Below are 13,394 nucleotides of genomic sequence, written 5' to 3'. Positions count from 1 at the left end.
TAAACAGCTCCCACACCCCCCAGATGCACTTCTAGCTTTTAGCAAGTGACATTTTCACATATTTTTCGCTAAACACCTCCGCTTTTGAGATTAGGGTCACAAAAATTATTTTTGATATGACATTAAAATTAGAATTCTAAAAATTGACGCCTAGATCTTTCACAATTTTTACGGGCCGATAGAAGGCAACTGTACAATCCTATCTATAGCTTACGTTTTTTGTATTATACCTCTCCGAGTTTTCCCATGGTCGATCCGATGATAACAGCTCTACTCTTAATCTTAATCTATGCAGATAACTAATCATGCCATATCACTCCATAGGCACACCAAAAGGCTCAACGTAGTAAGAAGTCCTAGAATTACGCTGCCGATACAGTTTTGTCGTCTGGTTGAAAGGCTAACTTCATTCTTCATCAATACGAGTTTAGTTTGGGTCATGTTAACGCCTGAGTTCGGGTAGAACACAGCACACTGAAACTGCAGGACGCTACTCGTTTTTAATGTGGCCTGGCTAACTGTATAATTGCTGCGGACCATCGCGATAATCGAGTGCATTCGATCATTTGGCATGGGCACGACGGTGACGTCTGCATCGACTGGTGCAAAGTATCGATCCTCGATCCGGTATACGCGAACTTCAGCGGGCCGCATAAGACGCTCGACGTCACATTCGATCGACACCACAGAGAAACTTAAAACTTTCAGGTCAAATCGCATAAAATTAGGATTCCCTGTGGAATATATAATAAAATGAGACAACATGCATATGTTTGTCGTAAATGTCGTAAATGAACGCGTCATTTCAAACGTTGAGTCATACGAAGATCGCAAAAGATCCTCTGGTAGAGGTTTGAGGCGTCGTTTCACTCTGAGGTATTTTCGTGACGTTTTCCCTTGTCTATATGCAAATAGGACTTGTTCTTTAGTATATATTTAATCTACTCTTTTGAATTAAATTAATCACCCTTTAATTATACAGACATCATATATGAATCGGAAATTTGAAGCCGAAAACGGAAACGCTAGACACAGTATAGATGACCCCCTATGAAGCTCCCAGTCAGTACAAGAAGAATTCATAAATAATCAATCAGCAACTCACTATACAGAGTCATCGGTTTCCGTTCCTCAAAATGTCCCCATTTCGACGAGACGCTGCAGAGGTATATGCCAGTCAAATTCGGATGAAGATGAGAGAACCGGATCCCGCGGTAGATCTCATAGCTAGCAGTCATTAAAAGAATGTGTATCGAAATGCAATACTAGTAGAGTAGAACTAAATATAGATAAAAAAAAATTTTCAGTGCAGAGGAATACTTCAACGGCTTTGTTGAAATCACAGGCGTTCGGACTTCACGGTATAGCCTTATGTCCTAGAAAGAAGCGAATTACCCGCGAAATAGACGTTCCTGTTTATGAAGAAACGCATTGATTTTCAAAGAAATTAAAAATCAAGGCTGAGGACAGGCGTAGGGGTCAAAACATCTCGAAAGATACATTAAGATGGCACGTTAATTTTTAAAAGTGCTTTTTCGTAATTTCTAGAGTTCTATAAAATCTATTGAAATGTACGTTTCATGAGCTTCACTACATAACGCTTGAGGTAAATGTGCTTTGTCAAGTTAAAAGTTGACCAAGTTCACAAGCAACCTAATGTGCCGAATTTTCTGACCTAATGTAATTTGAACATTTTTCCATTTAATATGTGTACCCCCTAACAATTTCGACAGTTCACAAGCAAAATACTCACAACATTTGCGTTAGAGTGCTTCTTGACCATGTCTCTATGAGCAGTCGTTTAACAGGAAACAATATTAAAGAATTGTTCGATTTTCCTCAGAACCCGCTCGTTTCCCAAAGTGCACCCCACTCCGTGTTCTCTTGCCGTTGTTTACGCAAACTTGCAAATATACTGATATACTGGCGCCTTGAGCTATTCTATTTATCACTAGTTCTTCAACAATGACGAGCAGGTATGAGATGCTTCTCCGGGTCTCTTCATTTCCTCACTCGCCCGTTTTCACCTCTTTCTTGTTGTTTTTTTTGTATCCGAACGAGCGAATTTATTCAGTCTCGATGTAGAGGAGTGTGTCGAGAGGCGGCATTAAATCTACGTACGTACGTTTGTTGTTCCGTCCGCTGTTACCCTGTCGCTCTTACCTTTCCGCTGAAAATGTGTAAGTTTTATCGATGAACGTTTCGTAGAGTGGGTGGAAAGCTCGGGAATTGGAGTGCGGTAGCCAGGTGTAGATCGGCTGTTCATTGTCATTCAAAAACCATTTGACAACCAGAAAGTCGTCAAGCTGCAAGCGCGTACAAATTGGGCACGTGTTTAGTAGCACCTTTAGCGTGCCCGGCGTCGTTTTGGAGGCTGTTTCAAAAGTGAATATTTCATATACATAAAAGTAGGCCTAAGCTAATTCAATTACACATACATGTGCCTTGTCGATAGGTAAACTACTATTAAATATCAAAGTCCGCCTGTGTGATCAGTTGCTCGTTAGTGCGGTTCTTTTTCCACCTCTGCGGCAACGAAGCCTGACGTGTATATCTTCTGTAGTCAATTTCATATCTTTTTTTTTTTTTTTTTCCAGTATTTCCGCACTGTTTTCCTGTCCCGACATCTGCCTCGTTTCGCTTGTCGCTAACGCTTTTCTCGGACCCATCTACTCATCGCGTTCAAAACAAGCCAAATTCATACACATATTAGAGTATGGTTACTGCAGAGCGTGCAAAACTGCACGCCTACGGGAACATTAGTTCGTTTTATCTAGCTCTCGGCTTTTTTCAGTGAAGATGAACACAGACGCAGGCACATGCGACCACAGATCTACAAACAAGAACTTCTAGTAGTAACTGATAAACTCTTCTCTCGGTGTTCAGTCTCTTAAACCATTTGTTTATATATGCATGAGTGTTACTACTACTATTTATTATTTCATTTGTTATTATTATTATTATTATTATTATTATGCGCATATCGATAGCAATGTGTCCGCGGAGTTGAAGAGATTCTAATTTTGCAGACGCCGATTCAGGTCAAGCCCTCAAGTCTGCAAATGCGGTATAAAAAGGACACCACTCCTCAATGTGTGCCCCATTCCCTTTTATCTTCGAGACTTGCTTAGGGTGTAACTACACTCTGAATAACTTGGCGCTTGGTTTTCGATCTCGAATAGGATTTGCGCTCCTGTGCTCTGTCAACAAAATTTTTTCTTTTGCCGCCGTAGCGGCCTTCTGCTAGATTGCAAATCTTACCGTTTTCCTTCTGAAATAACCTCGCCGTTTCCAACCGAATAGTTAATCAGATGTAAGAACAGCCGCTAGCTGTTCTTTTCAATTCATTCATTCAAAGCACCGCTGTACCTTATTCGACCAAAGAAAATTCCTCGGCGATATCTGCCGCCCTCCCTGTCGTGATACCGTTCTCTGACAGTTCCGGCTTCCGCCCCAGCACACCGACACTCACGTAAACCCAAGGTCTTCGAGGACACTCAGAAGGGCATATCGGTATTCCAAGGCAACTGGGAAAGGGGAAAAGAATGGAGGAGGGGATCGCGGCGAATTTGGAGAAATAGGGTGGGCGATATAAGATATATTCGCTGTGCTGTTATTCATTGTCTAAGTGAAGCTTGTGTACAACAATCTGTGCGAGAACAAGCACTCACAGGCCTTCACATAGATACGTAGAGAAAGGTTCGGAAGAACTGGCAAATATTCAATTAAAATTAGGTATAGACGACAATGCGTGGAAATAGAACATTCACGTACCACAAATGTATTACGTGGAAATCACACAGTGCATAATGTTGTACTTTGCTAATTATTGCAACACAAGCATATAAGGAACATTCAACCTCGAGCGTGCCAAGGGGATCGAATCTGTTCTTCTCAGCCGTACTGACTGCTCATATAATTTGAATCCAATATAACTCGCGTCCGTTTTGCCACAACCGTAGGTCTTTCCGAGAATCGGAAAGAAGGCGCGTTGCACACATATATAGTACTCGTCACTATATAACGCGTAGGCAGCGTAGCCAGAAAGATTCGAAATTAACTTATACGCACTTTAGGTCTATTCAATACGTATAAGGGAACGCTAGTAAAACATGTACTGCTTTAAGTTTTCAAGTTGAATTTGACCATAACATCAAATTAAATACTCGGAACAGAATACAGTTTCGAGACGATGGCGCATGAAACACGGAGAATCGCAAGAAGAAGAGGAAGAAAGCGAAGAAAGAAAAAACCAAACGATTTACACTGGGATATAAGGTAAAAGTTAGCTATATTTTCCATTTGGCCTTAAACAGCCGGGGGCCATTCCGTTAACACGTTGTCCTTCTCTCTAGAACGATGATTTCACGTTAATGAGCCGACTTAGTACTCAGCTAGCGGAACTCTGAGTTAGAAAAATATATTTATCAGTTACGACTTCAACCAAAAAGAACTCAGAACGGGTGGCAGCGATTTTTTAGGAGCGTTTTATTTAGTAAACACCTGATTTCGAATGACTGAACAACTCGGCGCTTAGTACTCAACGACTGGGTGTCAACTGTCCCCAGAAAAATTGTGTGTGTTTATATACGTTACAGTGTATAGAACAAAGTGAGCTCAAACTAGGCCATATCGTTCTGTAGTTTTTTGATTGCTTCTGCCCGACTGTCACCGTACGAGAACATCGAAGCCCCACCAAACATCGAAATAGGTCCACTTCGGTTGAGAAAACATTCTATTCGTGTCTCACAAATGCTCATAGATGCAATGCGCCAGGTCTTTCATGATGGAGCGGCCGTAAACAAGGAAAAAAATGAGACGTCCTGAATGAATAGGTTCTAGCCAAAGGATACATATGGCCATCCGGACACTGAAAGGTAGTATGAAAGGTGCCATTCATTTAAAGCGCTGCAGAATTGACGCGAGATTGCCAGGTCTGGAAAGGATCCTTTTATGAATGGATCTACAACCGGATAATCAGAGTGATTAACTGTCGCCAAATGATTAAGCCATCCGGAACAGTACTCCAGCAGTGGAAGGTTTGTGCACTTTTTGGGGACCTCGATATTTAGCAATATACACTTGCTGCTGGAGGTAATAGAAACAGGAATAAAATCATCAGTATAATAACTATTCCAGCTTCACTACCTTCTCTTGGAAGGATAAAAACACAGTTATGTGCCTCGTATGAAAGTGCGCCTATATGTATCTACGAGTTGAGCAAGCGTTTACCAAGGAACCACTCTTCCGAAAGATAACACCGTCTAGCAGCGGTGAGTATATGAAGTCAGAAAAAACTTTGACGCTTTAGATCTTAAGCTTTGCCAAGAAGAACACGCTGTTCGAGCGAAACATGTAAAGAGGTTCCTATTTACATAGATTGTACAGTGCCATGTATATAAATATAGGAAATCGTCACTGTACAATTTGTACGCACTGTTCGTACTTTGCATATCTTTTTTCCGGCAAGGCCAGAAACGAAGAAAGGCCGTCAAATAAAACTTAAACACATGTTATATTTATTTTTACCTGCTCTAAGGTAAACTGTACAATGAGCAGAAGAGGATCATGGTCGCGTACTTACATTGTGCGAATAATCGTACTGGCAGTCAAGAATTGCCTCGTTTATTTGATCTACGTTGATTGTTCGAGGTACGCTGAGGTAAAGGATGGCCGCCCAGCTTCTTGTCACCCGTCCGCAAGATACTTAAGGCGATAAAGAATAATAATACCGTTAGCCTCCTCAAGTATATATTTTCAGTATTTAATTAGATACGTTAAATGTTTCAAGCTTTTTTTCTCTCGAGAACTTTGAGGGATCAGTTCAGACAGGTTAGACGTCCGCTAACTTTGTGCGTAGATTTCAAGACTGAACTATATAAAGCCGACCGTAGAGATGCAAATTAGTCTAATTCCGACCATAATTATGAAGTTTAATTCCAGCGTCGAAAATTTTCAGCAACGAAAAATTAGTGGACGGAATTTCTTAACTGACTAATGACTTTAGAAGTTAAAATGTCGGAAGGGATCAATTAAGACTTGGCCTATATGAAAGCTAAACAAAAATTGATATTGGACGACTATGACATTGGACAGACATTATGATGATGCGATATAAATGCTCTTGATAAACTTAAGCTGGAAGTATGGCTAATGAGAACGCATGTTTTGGGGTCTAGTCCGGAATTACATACATCATGTTATTGTTACTATTATTATAGCTTATATTCACGCGGACGATCGGGTCCTTAGGAAGATCGTTCTAGCATATAGATACAAAACTTTGATTGTGTTATGTTAATCTACGGAACAAAGTTCTCTGAATGCTTTTTACTAAGAAATTGCCCAGACACATTATTACTATATATGTAATGCCGCCCCTGAGAGATTTCAATTGACTCAATTAGGCCAATTAGTAGGTTCTACTAATCAATTAAAACTATCTTTTCAATGCAGCACATTGACAGTCTTATCATTTTTCCTTCAATATATGGCTGCTCGTCGTCTACGGACCTAACACTAACAGGAGGATCGTCTCCACGAACGTGTTTCTTCCGAAAGCGCATTTCCAACTGATCCGAATGGTCGCTAAGCCATTTCCCGGCCACCACCACATCCTGTGATCGAGATCCCCCTCGGGGTTCGATGTGCGAAAATGTCTGGTAGTGACAAGGTTCACTTACTGCCGTATTACACCCTCCGTGACAGCTTTCACGTCTAATGCTTTGATACTTGGCTGATGCGCCCCACGCTGCCCTTGCATTGCATCTCTTCGCCAGCAATAAAATAGGGGTTATACGGTAATTCCTTACAGAACCATTAACTGCCTATGTGGCCGTTACCCTGAAGCACTCATGGTAGTTCTTGCGTTTAAGGTACGGATATAGGAAACCAGTTCTAGTTATTTGAAATAGCTAGGTTGCACCGTTTTCCACTTCACACGCGAGATATATCCCTTTGTAAGTAACATCCAACTAAAGCTATAGTCAAAACGAGGTGTTGAGGCCTTAATCGATCTATCGCACAGTATTTATCAACCGTACACGTTCCGAATCGTCGCACTTTGCTCAATTTGTTTTGTAGCACTATCCGATTTACCTTTGTCGAGTCACAAATGCTACTGCCACATGATTGGAGCCAGCCAGCCAGCCAGCCAGCTAGCCCAACGCGGCCTAAAACTGGTCAATACTTAACTGACGCCAATGGACCAACCGGGTCCCATTGACGGATTGGCGTTGTTCTAGTATGGCCAGTGGACGTCGTTTTAACTTGTTTGGGCATTGGTGATGCACAATAAATCAACGTCACTCGTTTACCGTTGGCCGGAAGTAGTGGTGTCCCCGACAGCAAGCTACATTGCCCTACACATTAGTGATGATCAGATAATAAAGCAGTACTTACACGTTGTGAGCTTAGACTTCGTGGACGACGACTACATAAATGAATCCGGTCGCATCTGGCGCGTGCAGGCTTTCATTCAGGTTTTCCTGTCATTCATCAGGCGTTGGGGGGTCAGACAGAAATTTCGCGGCGATTCTGTGACCGTGATGGAAAGCACTTACTGCAATAGATATTCAACGTTTTGGCTCAATGGGAATAATCAGTGCATAAAATAATTCTCATGACCGTACGCGCAATCTGTTTAGCTCAGATGATAACAAAGTATATAGTTACAGTTTCTACGTTGTCGTACTGTATCTACCAAAGCCAACAGAGGCATAAGTTTGATTACGAGCTATATATGATCAGAGGGATGCTTCGAGAAGCACTTGGTTCAATTTTGAACCTTTTAAAAATCGACTATATGGGGTATATAAATATCTCGAGATATATATGTATATAGGACGTATGTAAATAACGCCCGAAAAATCGGAAGATGCCGACGCTGTAGTTCCGACACAGAAGGGCGCAACTTGCCGGGGAGCCTGCAGTGAGGTAATATTCAGGCGTGCACGGCGTCACCTATATGCTACGTACATATCTACACTGCTGGATGTCAGCCTGAAGGGATCAGCATTTGGCCTTATCCAGATTGCTTGGTTAGTCAATGATAAATATTTTTCAGCATGGACACGGTCACTTGCAAACTATTAAGTGAATGATGGTTCTATTGATTTCGGCTTGATTTTAGATTGATGGAGTTGCCTTGGAGAAGGTGCATCGAGTAAGCCTTATGCAGCACGTACTTTCTGGGAAATAAAAATAAGTTGTAGACCTACTGCATCCAACAGGTTAAAGATGCAGCTTCTAGGTGGGTTGATCCTGTAGCCTGTCAGTGATACGCTTCGATCAATTTCCGACTTGTTCGCCTTATTCATTTTTGTGATCTGTTGTACCGATCAGTCGGATCTGGGGCAGCAAAAACACCGGAGGAAATAACACCGAGACAACGAAAAATAGATTCATAAATTATCGTTGTTTACAGATCAGTCGTTGCTTAATTAGTTAGTTTCTTTGTAGCATCAAACTGCCGAACGCCACCCGCTCCATTGAAACACAAATGATTAATATCTCATCAGTATTCTCTATTCGAAAGATATCTACATATGTCATTGCCGTCTATTCAACTCAACCTCACCCAATCATCAAACATGGACGCGGATTTGCCAATAAAAATGTTTTTTTTTTTTTTTTTTTATCAAAATCATAAGAATGAGCTTGTGAACCACTAGCGTATTTATTATGGAATGTAGCCGTAAGCCATTTTGTTTACTGCATTCAACCCTGTGCTACATACGCACGTGCAACACAGGGTGTTGAAAAATATTTCAGCCAAGAGAACGATTCAATCATTGAAACCTTTTTTTTTTTTCTAATCTATAACGTAATTCAACTAAGTCGTTCTCAGCTTATCATTGTGACATTAAATGTTATAGTATTAGTACTGAACCCAAACGATCACAGAAACGAGGATCAGGTAAAAACGAAGGAGCGTTCGTCTTTACTCAAAATCGAAGAGAAATCACGACATATTTGTATTTTTAAATTGAAGTAGACATTTTGGAAAATCAGTTGAAAAAAACCATAGTTTTCGATTTGGTGCTAATATTTTTAATGCGTTAACACACGTTCGCACTATCCGCGCCACTATGCCCCTGCCAAATCTAACCGATGCACGCGCTTTAAATATACAGTAGGCATAATTTCCCCGTTACTGTATCTAGGGATTTATTATTTTCAATTCCAGATCAGCCCCTTCAAATCAACACTATCCATTGGGCGTGACCGTTTGAGCGTACCCTCACCATACAGCCCGTGCCTGCATATCAACAACAGTAACGGTTCCTGCCAATACTATAAATCATTGGGACATACCCCGTCCGTCTATTGACGTTAGCGTCCATTGAAGACCCGTGCGATAATGAACGCGCTCCTTTTCTTCCCTTGCAGCTTCTGTCTCGAACTTCCACAAGAATCCAAAATGAAGTATCAAGTTGTATTGGCTCTGCAGTTAGCACCAGGAGCTATGGAACCGCAGCTCATTAGTGGAAAATACGTAGCGTTGTCATCGTGCTACGTCCAACCCGTGCAGTCACTGATAGCGTCACCTCAACTCCCTCCCTGCTCAGGCACTGATTCTAATGGGTTCTAATAACAACGATAATAGCGACAACAACAACATCTCAGTGACACCGATAATATAATGAACGCACACAAAATAACATTTCTATATAAACAGTATGGAGAGCATGCGGTAGCAGCTCTTCTACTTTTGCTCGAATCGACCGACTGAATAGGTGGAAATCGTATTCACAAACGTTCGTCTTTGTCTGTGTGTTTACGTTTGTATCTGTGCTTACGTGTCGATATTTGTAGGAACGCAGGCCCTGTGTCCAGCATTGCAATAGTTGAAAATAGTCTAGGCACAGAGAAGAATACACGAGGGAAAATTAGGGGAGAAGTAAAGTGAACGTTTGCGATCTCATTGTGGCTCACCGATAGCGGCCATAGGGTATCAGGATTGAGGTTCTCGCATTGTCGTTGTGTGTTAGTGCGCGGGTGTCCATCAACCGAAACAATGAATAGATCTAGCGGTAGCCCATAATGACGAGCCTGCCTGGCAGACACTGCCAACACGAAGGGTAGCGCCGAAGCTTCAACTAACTAGATACATATAGCTAGATAGTTAAATGCATTTCTGAATAAAGTAATAGGGAGCTAGCGTATATATGTCTAACACAGACGAATGAGTGTGGCGGGACAAAAACCTGGTCATAACAGTTAAACCTTGGCTTTTCAATGCCCGTTTGTTCGATATACAGATATTATAGTGTGTATACTGCTACGTTCAGGTTTTTGAAATGTTTTATAGGAAATGCAGGAGGGACTGGTTATTACCGATGGCCTTGAATCTTTAAATAATGTACCTAATAATAAGAAAACGACACATTGGACTTAATGAATCCTGGGGGTGAGAGGGAGAGCACTGGGTGATGTGTTGTGAAATAGCCTAATTGATATGTGGATGTGGGCTGGGTTCTGGGTCATGCTTTGGTTACAGTTAGTTTCCTGTTAATAGTTATCATCTCGTTGTTCTAACTATGGGAAGTTGATTTTTTCAGAAATGCGTAATCTACTGGTCTCTAAAACCGCTCGTAGTATGCAAACGTCTTTTAACACAATGAGAGTCTTCGTATCATACTTGCATATATTATATATATATATATATGTATGGACACTATTGACTGTGCCACGCGTTTTAGATTTTCTATGGCAAAAACTGAGCGTTACAGTTCTATGTCATATCGATATCTTTTTAACCTCGTACTGAGTAGTTTTTCACTTGGTTCTTTCATATATTTTAAGTTTAACTAGCTTCTTTTGTATGAAGCACCCCTCAGAGTCACCCCGTTAAATATAGCATCAAAGACTCACCCCTCACTGTGAGTCCAACCAAAGTATAGTTGATTATTCATATCTGTGGTTTCCTCGACCAACAATGCGGAACGGCAACCATGAAAGGTTTGCTCCAGTCTGTATATATATATATCTTTGCCTAACTTCAAGTTATTTCACCGTGTTAAAGTGCACCGCCTGATTCCAACAAATGATGGGCGCCGACTTTCGAAATATCTCAACTTAGTAGAGAAACTGAACAGTAACATGCTAGCCTGACACGGTTTGCAATATTCAGCATTCCGTAACATACTATACATACTTCCGTCAACTTTAGGATATTTGAAAATATTTGGTTAGCTAGCTAGCTAGCTAGCTACATACCTTCATTCGGTTTATTTCCATGTAAACTCATCATCCGCCACCCTCACTTTCAACAACTTGAGCTATATCGTAGACTATACCATGGAAGTCGTTTGAAAGCGACACATTTGGAATAGCCGTTGATCCACTAGCCACTTGTCACTGACCCGGATTAAAATGAAAAGTTTCTCTAATTTCCGTCTAACTTCGGTCTCCACGACCCGCGTAAGTGCCACTGGGTATCTCGGTGTGCATGTATCTCTGAGTTCTATGCCGTACACGCCCAAGTTACCAGCAACTTGCTGCATGATATCGAATCGGCCTATAGCTCGCACATTCTGCCATAATCATTAAATATCGAACATTCAGTTTTAGTTTTGGCACCTTGCTAAATTTGGAGTTAAGCTCAGTGTTTGACCTTTCCTACAATGACGGCTCGTTGTCCAAATGTAGTAGGGGAAAAACAAACGCCTAATAACTATTTAAAGACAACTGTAAAGTAGAACATAGAACGGATAAAATATGCCTGGTGAGGCACCGGCGACGTAGAGGCAAAAAGCTGTACAACATTAATGCGGAGAAAATTTCTAAGAATGTGTTTTTTTTTTTTTGCTGTGTATCTCGTTAAAGCATGTACTTTCTTAATAATTTTTAGTGAGAATAACGATAGAGCCAAGAAAACAGTTGATTAGCCCTGGTCCTCGGCAACGCCAACGGCAAAAGCATGTCTCTTTTTTCAACGATTACGTAAAATAATGAAAGGGTTACAGCATTGCGACGTTCCTCCAAAACTAAATCACCATAAAATACTTTAATCAATCATCTATGAAAACAATCCAAATCTATATCAGTATATTTGATGTTTGGTATCTATCTGCTCATGCCGGCGATGCCTTTTAACTCTTTAAACATGGGTAATTTACGATAGAATTAATTGAACGGTGCAAGCAATTCACCATAGCACCTCTATGATATTTATTTTTTTAAAAAACAAACCTGCAAAGATGTTATTGTGCATTGAAGATTAACGGCGTATACTTTTTCTATCAGATGGGTATACTTTTCGCTGAGTTGCTTTCTATAATATGTCAAATGTATGAAGCTCATTTGTTTGTTATGATGCAACATTGTTCATGACGATACGAGATCTGTTCACATATATAGGTAAGAACGCATGAGATACGTTTATAACGTGTACAACATAAATATGTGTATCTATATATAATATTTCCCTATAAATACATACACAGGCCACGTATAAACGATTTGTTTTCCCAGCTCAATAATGCGGTGCCGATATTCATTGTTCCCAAAAGGTCGACATTTAAGAACAAACATTTTTGGAAAAGACGTAACTGTATAGGACAAGCTGCTTCGACGCAATTTTGTGTACCTAAGAAAGGCTCTGGGCCTTCCAGATCTATCCACTAAAAATAACTCACAGTAATAGGCAAAAAATTTTCATTAATCAAGCATGACATTGAGCTTCAGGAAAAGATCGCTTTAAAGCATTTTATTGCCGCCGGAGATCTACGAGTATCTGCGGATAGCGGAGACTCTGCCCTTCATTTGTTTCGACATAAACGTTAATGCGACAAACAAAATGCGGAAATAAGCTTTAGTTACGCGACATAAGAACCTGTTTTTTTTCTTTCTTTTTTTTTTTCTAGAAATACGAATAAAAAGTTTCGTTCAAACTCTCGTTGATTTTCCTGACTTTCTGGGAGGTAATCCCTACCACTGAGCTATCCCTTACCGTCGCGCAATATCCGATATCTTCGAATACAACAAACTGTGTATTTTTAGTCGATTATGTCAGTAGGTATGTGTTATGGTTGATGGCCCACATTTCCACGTACCTACTGTGATGTCAAGAAATAAAATCAATAAAATAATGAGTGGCTCGTTTATCTTGTCAGGACATTTAATTGTACCTAAAAGCATTAGGCCATTACTTTCCAAAATTGAATCCATTAACTAAATATAACCGTAATGCCAAGTTTTTAATTACGAAATTTCACTTTGAGAATAACCAATTAAACGTACTAAATTAAAACTCTTTTCTGTTTGACTCATCATCATTAGTTATTTTGAAGATCCTGTATAACAAATATGTAACACTGCCTTCACTTTTTCAATCGAGGCAGTGTTTCTCATACAATAACATACATATCGAAGTAACAACTACTTTCAAA

At 40.5% G+C, this 13,394-nt stretch overlaps 1 protein-coding gene across 1 annotated transcript; it reads right to left on the bottom strand.

Annotated features, from left to right (window-relative positions):
- Positions 1-303: 303 nt before the first annotated feature.
- LOC111259357 (uncharacterized) lies at positions 304-7,149 on the bottom strand. The gene is made up of 5 exons (XM_022831312.2): positions 6,514-7,149; positions 5,585-5,706; positions 2,164-2,306; positions 1,106-1,227; positions 304-734 (listed from the first exon to the last, which is right to left on the bottom strand). The coding sequence occupies exons 1-5, from the start codon at positions 6,614-6,616 to the stop codon at positions 304-306; spliced, it is 921 nt and encodes a 306-aa protein (XP_022687047.1). The 5' UTR covers positions 6,617-7,149.
- Positions 7,150-13,394: the final 6,245 nt, after the last annotated feature.

Source organism: Varroa jacobsoni, unplaced genomic scaffold, assembly GCF_002532875.2.
Source record: "Varroa jacobsoni isolate VJ856 unplaced genomic scaffold, vjacob_1.0 scaffold_323, whole genome shotgun sequence".
In the NCBI taxonomy this organism is placed as follows: Eukaryota; Metazoa; Arthropoda; class Arachnida; order Mesostigmata; family Varroidae; genus Varroa; species Varroa jacobsoni.
The sequence above is the reverse complement of the archived record's forward strand: the minus strand, read 5'-3'. Positions and strand labels throughout refer to the sequence as shown.